Source organism: Amblyraja radiata, chromosome 41 (assembly GCF_010909765.2).
Source record: "Amblyraja radiata isolate CabotCenter1 chromosome 41, sAmbRad1.1.pri, whole genome shotgun sequence".
Lineage (NCBI taxonomy): Eukaryota > Metazoa > Chordata > Chondrichthyes > Rajiformes > Rajidae > Amblyraja > Amblyraja radiata.
In genome coordinates, this window is record NC_045996.1 from 14,630,289 (window position 1) to 14,643,128 (window position 12,840).

The 12,840-nt window shown below is 43.8% G+C and overlaps 1 protein-coding gene across 2 annotated transcripts in view; it reads right to left on the bottom strand.

Annotated features, from left to right (window-relative positions):
• Positions 1 to 11,374, bottom strand: part of LOC116967694 (BTB/POZ domain-containing protein 7-like) — a 29,344-nt gene extending 17,970 nt beyond the window's left edge. For both annotated transcript variants that reach the window (XM_033014289.1, XM_033014288.1), the window contains exons 1-3: positions 11,187 to 11,374; positions 7,839 to 8,903; positions 4,784 to 4,992 (exon numbers count right to left, since the gene is read on the bottom strand). In XM_033014289.1, coding sequence (XP_032870180.1) covers positions 4,784 to 4,992; positions 7,839 to 8,903; positions 11,187 to 11,268 — 1,356 coding nt within the window. In that variant the 5' untranslated portion in view covers positions 11,269 to 11,374. The remainder of the gene's footprint in view (positions 1 to 4,783; positions 4,993 to 7,838; positions 8,904 to 11,186) is intronic.
• Positions 11,375 to 12,840: the final 1,466 nt, after the last annotated feature.

A 12,840-nucleotide genomic window follows, 5' to 3' on the forward strand; every position in this document is an offset into this window, starting at 1 on the left:
ACAGAAGCCTATTTACAAAATAGGTTTGACAAAATAGGGAGAGAATTTAAAGAGGGATTAATCTAGGATGTGGGTGGTTGATGGTTGGTGCAAACGCAGCTGTCCAAAGGACCTGCTTTCATACTGTATCTTTATAAAGGGCCTGTCCCACTTACGTGACTTTTTATTCGACTTGCCGGTACCCTTCATTAGTCGCAGCAGGTGGCCAAAAATGTTCAACATGTTGAAAATCCAGCTGTGACCAGAAAAAGGTACGACTCTTTGGTACGACTACTCACGATCATACAGGCTTCACATGTCGACATGTTGCGGGGTGACGCCTGTACGGTCGTGAGTAGTCGCCCAAAGAGTCGTACCTTTTTCTGGTCGCCGCTGGGTTTTCAACATGTTGAACATTTTCAGCGACCTGCTGCGACTATGACGGGTGCTGGCAGTCGCCGAAAAAATTTGCGTAAGTGGGACTGGCCCTTTAGGCTATTCTCTGGAATTTCAATGGCCAAGTAGTCATTTTATTGAAGGTTTCAAGTGCAACTGATTGGGTAAACGGGGATAAACTATTTCCACTGGTCTAGGAACTGGGACTAAGAGTGTGAACCAAAGGAAGAATGGGCTGTTCAGGTGTGAAGTCTGGATGCGCTACCACACAAAGTGAGACTCTTCCACAAATAACAATGGATGCCAGATCATTTGTTAATGTAAAATCTGTGATTGATAGATAGATTTTTCTTCACCAAAAGCTTTAAAAGTGTGTGGAAAAGTTGAGAATATAGATTTCGGACACAGGCTATTAGAGCTCTGCTTGGGTAGAAACAAAACAATACCCAAACAAACCACTGCTAATGCAAATGCCGGCCAAACCTGAGCATTTACCAACTTCTGTCCAAACCAACCTGGAAAAGTACTGAAGCATGACAACATGGCACAGACTGACCCAAACTTTATGAGAATACACAGCTGACCCAATCCGAACTCAACACAATCAGGTCTCACAGGGCTTGGGTCTTGGCTCTACACGTCATCCATCTCGTTGATGAATGGAACATGCTCGATCGGTTAAAAAGCCTGTTCCAGGTCCTTTTCATGCATCGACATTCAAAGACCCAACAACAACACAATGGACCGAACAGTTTCCTTCTCTGCTGCATTAATTTCATGACAATCCAGTCTTTCACACAGGGATTTCAACTACCTTCAGCCTTGCTGGGTTTTGGAAGATTTTTATTCCCATTTCCACAACTGTTTGCTGTCTGTAGATATTTTGTTTAAGAAAGAACTGCAGATGCCGGAACAATCGAAGGTAGACAAAAAATGCTGGAGAAACTCAGCGGGTGAGGCAGCATCTATGGACAGCAGAAATAGGTTTCTGGGTCTCAACCCAAAACGTCACCTATTCCTTCTCTCCATAGATGCTGCCTCACCCGCTGAGTTTCTCCAGCATTTTTTGTATACTGTAGATATTTTGTGAGGACTCAGCAAATGTAAAACACATTCCACAGCTACCCAGTTCCCTTTGGGCTCAGTAAAAATGTATCACTTTTGACAGCTGGAATTAAAACAACCAGTTTCTTAAAAGAAAAAACCTGTTAAACTACTCTTCCTTCAGAGTGCTGTATTCTGAAGTGCTCTTATGCCCAAAGGGAATAAGCTTTAAAAACATAGAAAGAGATAGATAAAAGGAAAGGTACTGACAGCATTACAACCTGTACATGGTGTACATGGCCCTCTTGCATTTATTCAGATTCCTTACAGCCTTAGCTTTAAAACATTCTTCTAATATCCCTGTAACTTCACACAAATCATTCAAACTGGAAGACAATAGGTGCAGGAGTAGGCCATTCAGCCCTTCAAGCCAGCACCACCATTCAATGTGATCATGGCTGATCATCCACAATCAGTACCCCGTTCCTGCCTTCTCCCCATATCCCCTGACTCCGCTATCTTCAAGAGCCCTATCTAGCTCTTTCTTGAAAGTATCCAGAGAACAGGCCTCCACCACCCTCTTAGGCAGAGAACTCCACACTCACAACTCTCTGTGTGAAAAAGTGTTTCCTCATCATAAGGACACCTTTCCTTCAATTTTTTTTCAAATGCAGATAATGTTAAATCTTGAAGGGAAAATGAAAGCCGACTACTGCTGTCTATATCATGACCACATTTAATGTAGGTATCTCCTTATCTAACACCCTGTCTCCTGTGGAGAGAAGGAATGGGTGACGTTTCGGGTCAAGACCCCTCTTTAGACTAGTGTCGGCGGGGGAGCTCCCCGACCCCCCCCCCTCCCCCCGACTTGTCTGAAGTAGGGTCTCGACCCGAAACATCGCCCGTTCCTTCTCGCCAGAGATGCTGCCCATGCCGCTGAGTCACTCCAGCATTTTGTGTTCATCTTCGATTTAAACCAGCATCTGCAGTTCCTTCCTACACCCTGTCCCCTTTTTCACCTTTAACTTTTGCCACTCACTCCACCTATCTGACGATCACAACCTCCCCTGTATTCACCCACAAGGTTTTGTCTTGTCCTCCACCCCCCTTCTCTTTTCCAGCATTTCTCTCTCCCCCCACCTCCCCCCCCAACTATTATCAGTGTGAAGAAATATCCCAACCCAAAATGTGGTCCGCTCATTTCCTTAGCCGGAGCCTCTGGGTGGCTCAGAGGTAGAGTTGCTGCCTCACAGCACCCGAGACCCAGATTTGATCCTGACTACGGGTGCTGTCTATGCAAAGTTTCTCTATATCCCCTGTGGCCGTGTGGGTTTTCTCAGGGTGCTCCTGGTTTCCTCCCACATTACAAAGACGTGCAGGTTTGTAGGTGAATTGGCTGCTGTAAATTGCTCCTGGTGTGTAGGATAACATAGAACCAGTGTATGGGTGATCGACGGTCGTGGTGACTTGGTGGGTTGAAGGTCCCGCTTCCACTCTATATCTCAACTAAACTAAACTGAGCAAGTTCCTCCAGCACTTAGTGTACTTGCTCAGAATCCAAAATCTGTAGTTCTTTGTATCACCATTTAACGTCAGCATTCTGGCTTTTGACAAGAGGACCTCCAGACTTTTCAGATGCTGTCAGGCAAGAAGAATGCAAAATACTACTGCGCTCTGAAGAGACCTGGTGCTGCCAATAGAGCGGTATTGCAGGTCTGTGTGCTGGTGGGTGCTTGCAATGGAGCAGGAAGCAAGCAGCTGATGTCAACACTCCTAATAAAAATGGTTAGAGCAAACCAATTTTAAAACAAAGATCTCTGTGATCAGAACAAACGGCCTCAAGTTATAGCATTTTTTTTTTTGATAAATTACATTTCAGATTTTGTAACTTGGCATTTAATATATGCCAATCTGTTGCATTTACATTATGTGGTACTGTTTGTTTGAACTGAGCAAAAATAGGGCAAAACTAATGAGCTGCATTAGGCCTGATTCCAGCTATTCATGACAAATACAGATGGCTCCAAATAATAAAACAGAAATGTGCCAAGATGATTTAGCACAGCAGCATTTTATATTGTGTTGCAAAGGTTAGTGCTGAATATATTTAGGCATTCAAAACAATTTCTCTAACATCTGAGCTCAAGCGATGTTAAATCGTGTAGAGTGGGCAATTTATCTCACCTGTTGATTGAGCTGCGATGCAATTGAAGTATGCCATTAAAATGCTCAGTGGATTTTTTAATTCAAGCTGAGAACTGCTTAATGCCTCATATACAATGAATCAATCTAAATTAATTTTCAGGATGTGACGATTACTGGCAAGGCCAGAATTAACCTTGGACCACAAGAAAGGTCCATTTCATAAAGCACTAGGCATTTAGGCTCGGTACCCAAGTAAACAGGAGCAGTCAGTGTAAATGGATATCGTCTACCAGACCCACTCGGACAAGTTATTGCAGTGAATGTCACACCATGCAAAATCTTTTGATCTTCCCACCAGTCTAGGATAGCCCCTGCCATCTACTTTGCGACCACTGAAACATGCTCACCAGCTGGAGAGAAGTGGCTGGTGGACAAACACAAAAGGTGACGATTAAAACACAAAAAGATAGAGACAATGCTGTGGTAACTCAGCGGGTTAGGCAGCATCTCTGGTGAAAATGGGTACGTGACATTTAGGGTCGGGTTGAGTCTGAAGAAAGGCCCTGACCCGAAACGTCACCTATCCATTTTCTTCAGAGATGCTGCCTGACCCGTCGAGTTACTCCAGCATTGTGTCTCTATCTTTGGTCTAAGCCAGCATCTGCAGTTCCTTTTTATTACATAGTAATTAAGACATTGAGATACAAGATACTGTAAGTTCCAAAGGAAACTGGAGTTACATTTGGGAAAGAAAAGAGGAGAAAGAAACTTTCAAAGAGCTAGCATTGGTGCAGTGGACCAAAAGGCCTCCTGTACTTATACCATATAACCATATAACAATTACAGCACGGAAACAGGCCATCTCGGCCCTTCTAGTCCGTGCCGAACACTTACTCTCACCTAGTCCCATCTCCCTGCACTCAGACCATAACCCTCCATTCCTTTCCCGTCCATATACCTATTACATTTTCTGATATGGTCGTTCTTTGCTTTTGTAAACTTATGGTTCACAAAGAGTGGGGTAAACGTCAACCTCAATGCACAAGTTCTTCCACCAGACAATCCAAGTTTGGACGGACAAAAATCGAGGGATTTGTGGGGCTGGGGGGAACCAATATTAAGAAAACTGCTCAAGACCATCAATTCTATTAACTACCTCCTGAAATACGCTGGAACTCCAACGGGAACTTATTTATTAACTGCAGACTGAGGCCAATACCTGCAGGTAGTCCGACTGGATGGCTGCCATCAGGTGCTCCTTACTGAGCTCAAAGAGAATGTCTGAAGCAACGACGTTACTGAACTCCTCACAGAGGAAATGCAGCATCTGCCGATGGACCCACTTGGATCCATATGGTTGGGAACTCCACTTCAGGATGGTAACCAAGGAGTCCAGTGTGGCACTCTCAACAATCAGGTCTTCACAGCCTGTGAAGGAAATCACATGTGAATTAGAATGAGGCATGAGAGGGGAAGCATATTGAAACTTACCCAATAGTTACAGGCCCAGGCAGAGTGAATGTGGAGAGGATGTTTCCACTAGTGGGAGAGTCTAGGATCAACGGTTTCAAAGGCCTTTTATTGTCAGAGGCCATAGCCTCAGAATAAAAGGACGTACCTTTAGAACGGTGATGAGGAGGAATTTCTTTAGTCAGAGGCTGGTGAATCTGTAGATTTCATTGCCATGGACTGCTGCAAAGGCCAAGTCGATTAATATTTAAAGTGGACATTGACAAATTCCTGATTAGTGAGGGTGCCAGGGGTTATAGGGAGAAGGCAGGAGAGTGGGGTTGAGAGGGAAAGATAGATCTGCCATGATTGAATGTTGTAGTAGATTTAATGGGCCGTATGGCCTAATTCTGCTCCTAGAACATATGAATACAACAGAGGCAAAAAAAAACGCAACCATCATTACAGATCATCCTCAAACCTTATTTTTAATTACAGCTCCTAATGTCCTCCATCTAGAACCACAATGCGTTTCCCAAACAAGTTATGATCTTGCCAATGAATTTCTGGGTCTCGACCCGAAACGTCACCTATTCCTTCGCTCCATAGATGCTGCCTCACCTGCTGAGTTACTCCAGCATTTTTGTCTACCTTTGATTTTTCAAGTATCTGCAGTTCCTTCTTAAATACTAGCCAACAAGGAATGTTCCTCTAACTGCCCACATTACATTTGCAGCAGATAAGATTTAATAGGGGCAACTTTTTCCACTCAGAGTGGTGGGTATATGGAACGAGCTGCCTGGGGAGGTAGTTCAGGCAGGTACTTAAACAGCATTTAAAAAGATTCTTGGACAGGTACATAGACAGGAAAGGTTTAGAGGGACATGTGCAAATAGGATTAGATTAGATGGGGTTCCGTTGCTGGTGTGGACGAGTTCAGCCGAAGGGCCTGTTTCCGTGCTGCATGAATCTATGACTCTAGATAATGATTTTGGCAGCAAATTCCACTTCATTAGGGCATAAGCAGCCAAGTGAGTGAACTCTTAACAACTCGCCGTTATTTTCTATACATTACCATGAAGTATAACAGTGAAATGATCAGCTGTCAGGTTTAAAATGCTATTCAGGAGCGATTACAGGTAATTTGAACAATAAAATACAAATTGATTTTTGGAAAATATTAGAATCACGCACAAGCCCACAATTCAGCGTGAACTTTTGCACATGACTGGACTTGTTAAGTAGGCACTTTTATCCATCATCTATCAGCTCTTTTCATCAAGTGAGAACAAAATGAGAAAGGCAACCACCATGTCATCATAAAGCACATAATAAACGTACCTTCCTCTTTCAATCAAGTTACTGCATTGACTGATTATTTCCAATTTTCATTTCAGCCCAGAATGGTGAATTCATAGAAATATAGACTGCTGCCAGACAAAGCACTATCCTACGCACTATACAATTTCCCCAAAGCAAATTAACCTACAAACCTGTACATCTTTGGAATGTGGGAGGAAACCAGAGCACCCGGAGAAAACCCACGCGGTCACAGGGAGAATGTACAGACAGCACCCGTAGTCCGGATGGAACCCGGGTCTCTGGCGCTGTGAGGCAGCAACTCTACCGCCCAAGGATGCGAGTCAGGGGATCAGAGATGATCAGGAGGGCAGATGGGCGATGAGAATTCAAATGTTCATATCGTCGTGTCGTGGACGACCCACGCAGAATATGCTGTTCTTCCAGTTTGCCTCACCCTGGGAATGAGGTATGCAGGGCTGGCGTGGTAACGGGACACTGAAGTAAGACCAGCCATGACCTCAATGAATGGTGAAGCATTCGCCCAATGGCCTCCTCCACATTCTATGTTTTAATGAAAGAGCTCGTAAATCCTTGCAAGCATTCTGTGGCAACTTGCAATTCCTCCCCACCCCCACCTTTTATTTAATTTTCTTTAGAACATTTACATTTAATCTCTTCTATTGGCACGAATATTATATCACACGCTCTCCGCCTATTGTTTTCCTCACAAATCCTTTTGACAGCATCACAACTCAGTGTTCTCTGGTTACCAAGACTTCTGCACCGAGAACAAGTTTTCCTATTTGCGATAATTTAAGATGTTGAATATCAAATCACCCTGTAACCTTTGCTGATCTACAGAAGGTTTCCAGTTCTGCTGGTCTCACTGTGTAACGAGAATCACTCACAGGCCTGGAACATCGGGCCTCCGTAAAGGCGACTGCGGAGGCCTCAATAGGCTCGACTATGGGTGGACATGGGGATGTGGACTGGACTTTGTGCCTTCCCTCATAATGCGAAACATTGTGGAGGGATGTTTTTATGTTTAAATTTCTTTATTATTGTTATGTTGTATTCTTTTTAATGTGCTGCAATGGCAATCCACATTTCACTACACCGATTGGTGTATGTGACAAATAAAGAACCTTTGAACCTTTTGATTCCACTCTAGCACGTCACCTCATCAAACCCCCCCAAGCATGAATAAATGCAGAAATACAGAAGTGATACGGGTGCTGGCTGGACCAGTGTTTTACCCACAGATTTTTGCTCCCCCCTCCCACCAGTCTGAAGGGCCCCGACACAAAACACTGCCTATTCATGTTCTGTGGAGATGCTGCCTGACCTGCTGAGTTACTCCAGGTGTCTTGTGCAGACCAGCATCTGCAGTTCCTTGCATTCACCTCTGCAACGACTATCTTCAAAGACTTGCATAAGTAGCCACTCATTACAGAGTAGATTTCTCCCATTTAATCACCCCCCCTCCCCTCACCCCCCACACATTCCAAGCACTTTCTCCTTACCTTGTGCCAGCATATCAAACTCGATGAAGAGTGCTATATGGAAGAGCTCCATTGCATTCTCCAATCGAGTCTCGCTGTCCTTCCCCGATTCATCCTGCACTTCTCTCAAGCATCCTGAAGAGGGGCTGAACGGCAGAACCAAGTCCAGGTCGACCAGGTCTGTGTACATGCAATGCAAAATGACTTTTGCATATTTCTTTGGAATGATTGCTTCGTTGAGAACGATCCTAGCTGGAGTCTGCAAGGTCCGATCCGTGGTCTCCTCGCCACTGCGAATCCGCTTCTGGAGGAGATTGCGGAAGAAGGGCGAGCGGGCACAGAGGATGGCCTTGTGGCAGCGGAAATCCCCCTCCAGACGGCACCCCTCAAAACCATCAGTCACCTCGGGGCTGGAGGTGAAACTGAGGACTGCGTCGTAGTAGCAGCAGCTTTCCAGGAGGCTGTAGATGTCAAAGTGAAGGGCGTTGGGCATGCCAAACTCCTCACTGAGGCGGACCAGGACATCAACGTTCTTGATCTGGGAGTCGCGCATGCCGAACTCTCCACTGTACAAGTAGTGCAAAAGGGAGGACAATATCGGCATGTCTATGCCAACAGTGCTGATGTCCATCACCAGCTCGGCACGGTCCAGGTTAGACAAGAGCAGGGTTTTGAAAAAAGGGCACCGGGCTGCCAATATGGCGCGGTGGACGGGGAAGCATGTGTCTTGGAATATCAGGTCCACGTCAGTACAGTACTTGAACTGATACAGCTTGGCCAGGTCCTCATTTAACCGGCTGGCCTCTGGCCTGGCCACACACGCTTGGAACACCAGCTCCTTCACGGCCAAAGCTGCTTCATACTGCTTCACCAGCAGGCCCACGTCACGCACGTCCCACCCACACAGGAGCTCACGCATGTGCTTGGCATGGTCCGCTGACTTGGCCGACTTGCGACGCCTGAACAGCTTCTTCTTCAGCAGGGCGAGGTTGGAGCTCTTCTTCTTCTCGCGCTTGTCCTGGCCCAGCCCAGAGATGCAGAACTTCCCATCCAGTTGACATCCAAACTGTGGGTGCGAAGGAGATTCTGTCCGGGAAATAAGCAAACCACAGGTCAGATTATTTATAGCCAGAGTTAAATGAACTTTGTTTAAGAAACACCTGCAGATGCTGGAAAAATGGATGGTAGACAAAAATGCTGGAGAAACTCAGCAGGTGAGGCAGCATCTATGGAACGAAGGAATAGGTGACTTTTGCGTCAAGACCTTTCTTCAGACAGATGTGGGGAGGTGGGAAGATCCCCCCCCCACCCCCAACACACACATTAAGGCTCGTTTAAGGAGTGTTTTAAGTATCAAAAAAGATTAAAAATCCCAGACTTTATTGTCCACTCGTCAATAGTGGGGTGACAGAATTTTCAGCGTATTGAAAAAACTCAGCATAAATAGAACAGAATTTTAGACTGTAGACAATTACAAAATTCCCCAAAGGCAACCCATACCCAGAGAAAAGCATTCCCCAAAACTCAAGGTGCCATTAGAATTTAGATCTGTTCAAAGTATATGTGGGAAAAGGCACCAAGTAAACAGCTTAGATTGGAAGGAGAAGACAGCAATTAAAAAAAAACAAAAAACTACATCTTGGGACGATTGCAAAATCAAAGGGCAAAACTCAAAGCTTTGCTCAAGTCAAAGTTTCCACCGCCTAAATTGATCCCTCAAAGTTCTGAAAGTTTCCCCAGCGTTGAAAGAGTTGGAAAGAAAAAAATTGTTAACTTTGTTTCCTCCCACACTGCCATGCACAGCTCTCAACTCTGTTAAGATTTGTAATCAAAGACATGCTGAGGTTTCTGGCACAGGGACAAAGCTTCCATCTGCAATTTCTATATTCAGCACTCAATAACACTAACTCTTATTTTCTGTTTGCAGTCAATCAATCGTTAAGAGTTCTTGGTGCCACGTCAATGCTCAGATCCCTTATTCAAGGAAGGTGTTTGTGTGTGGAGGGGGGGTTCAGACTGGCAAACCTTCATTTAAGCACTAATTTAGCAATTGCATACATTTTCTTTGGCAGAACATCTCTCTATAGTAAACCCATACGTTGCACTCCTTAAAACAAAAAGGGAAAACACTTTGCAAACTAGCCATCCTACTACCTTCCTCAAGCAAAGCTCAAGGTTAGAACAGAATTAAAAGGGATAGTAATGTACTTCTTTTAAAAGGAACAAGATTGGGAATTTTAATTCTCCATTCTACCAGACGGGCCCCTCCCAGCCGTCTGAACTGGACTTGAAACGGATCTAAGGAATTAACTCATGCTACTATGATGCCAGAAGACTTTAAAAGAACACACACGCAAGGTATGTTTTACAGGCTAATAAATCAAGCTCGCAAGCCACAAAGCCCAACAGGAAAATGAAAGACTTCAAAACTTAGAGCAATGCACGCACTCACAGTACACAAGTTGCAGCATGAAACATCGAAAGATCAGAAAGATATCACGAAAAACAAACTGGGTTTAAGCCCTCTAATATTTTGACAGGTAGAATTTCTTTTGCTTTGATAACTTCGCATAGCACAGCGAACGAAGATACCAGATTAACAAGAACCAAGTCTTGTGAACAATCTGAATCAATACCATGCACGATATTTTTCAGATATATTATGTTTGAAAACGTGATTGCTCTCTGCAGGGTACTGATCAGCCAAAATGGATGCTGTGTATTTGATTACACAACATAGAAAAATGAAAGTAACTGCATGAAGGTCATCTTGAAACCAATATAGAAACCATTGCAATTGATCATGATTAATATCCAGAAAAATGTGTGGATACGGGTGAGGATCCTTCCTTATTCATCCTCACACAGTCAATAACCCCTATGATATGAAATACCTACACTTATACAAAACCTGGGCATGTCAAAAGATAGAAAACAAACTGCATTTCAGAGTATTTTAAATATCTTTGCAGGTCAATTATGCACCGCCACCCTCCAATCGACTCCATCTAATCTACAATCTACCTCAATGTGACCCTTGCAGTGTTTTTTAATGAATGAGGCAGCACCTCCCACATCAGAAGAAACATTCTGCTTAAGCACTATTCCTCACCTATATCTCTGGCAGAAATCTAAAACCCATGTCCCCCAGTTACTAATCCACCTACCGATAGAAACAGCTTCTCCAGTTAAACGCGCTCTGCCCTGAAGAGAACAATCCTAATTTGAAAAAGAAACCAAGAAGGTACCATAAAATCTATCTTCCGTGAAGTCACTGTTTCAGAATTCATTTTGAAACCACAGTGCATTCCTGGTGCGCAAATTGGATCCTGCTTAATCTCTTCCAATGATACAGAATAAAATTCTTACCACCGATTGCATTAGACGAATGCGTTTTCACCCCAGCTGTCTGACATGATGGATACGGGTAGGTAGAAGCATTAACACCCATTTTCTTGGAACACACATGGCAAGAATCTCTTTAAGATTGACTTCTTCCACTAGGCAAGGAGCTTCAGCTGTCGACTGACAACCATTACACTGCGTGAAAAACTGCTCCTGAAGGGGGGGAAAAAAAAAAAAAAGTTGGAAATTTAGTGATCGTCTCCACATTCAAAATGTTTATCCCTTAAGTTATTCAGACTCTATAGTGACCACGTGGCCCAAAATGCAAACATTGTGAAGTTCCAATATTCAATGGATGACCTTTGCTGGCAAGGCAAGAAGAAATGTACTTTATTATTTTTAAAAAGTCAGGGGAGATAGGTTCATTTTGTGCTATTAAATAAAACTGCAGATAAGTACTGGTTCCCTGTTTGACATATTTGCCAACAACGGATCAGACCACAAAAGGCAAAACAAAGCCACCACCTACTTTTATGGGATCATGCTCTATATATATTTAGGATCTCACTATTCCCAACATAACAGACCTTTCAAAATAAATGTATTGAATAGGAGAGATTTGGTACATAATAATGATCTTGCAGGACACACACTGAAGGCATACTCTTTTTCTTTACGGCCACGATCAGTATATTCCTATCTAAAACTTTCAGTCTATAAGTAACTCGTTTTCATCTACCATTCCCACTAATTTTGCTACTCTGCGATTTAAATGCTAGATTTTAACAATCAAATACATACATTTTATCATACAGAAATTTAAAAGAAGGTGGGGATGGTGGGAAACAAAGCAGAGGGAATTACTGAAATAGTCTGCCTCTCATTATGTAACAAGCAGAACTGTAATTATTCACAAAATTAAAGAGAGCAGAATAAAGAATCTGTTCCTTGATTAAATCATGTTGTCCATCAAAGATTGGACTTTTCCCTCAATTTTCTCATCTACTCACACAGACAGCGTATTGCGGTGTATAATCCCCTAGCTGTTGTTCCCCGGAAACCTTGCATCAGTTATAGACTTCAGGGCTGAGGCTCACTAGAATAGCTAGACACCTAATGTATGACCAATGTATGGAGAAATTTAAAACACAGGTTAACAGACATGAGAAGCAACCCCTGGATGGCCTTCTCGTTAGTCCCATTATCTACGCTGTCCAACTAGTCAAGTTATTCGGAACAGAAAACGGCTCTTCAGCCCAACTTATGAATGCCAACTAACATGCCCCATCTACACTAGTCCCACCTGCCCACGTTTGGCCCATATCCCTCTAAATCTTAGGTAGACAAAAGTGCTGGAGAAACTCAACGGGTGCAGCAGCATCTATGGAGCAAAGGAAATAGGCAATGTTTCGGGCCGAAACCCTAAGGAAATAGGCCACGTTTCGGGCCGAAACCCTTCTTCAGCCCGAAACGTTGCCTATTTCCTTCGCTCCATAGATGCTGCTGCACCCGCTGAGTTTCTCCAGCACTTTTGTCTACCTTCGATTTTCCAGCATCTGCCGTTCCTTCTTAAACACTCCCTCTAAATCTTTCCTATCCAAATACTTGTCCAAATGTCTTTTAAATGTTGTAATAGTGCCTGCCTCCGACAGCTGGTTCCGTATGCGCATCATTCTCT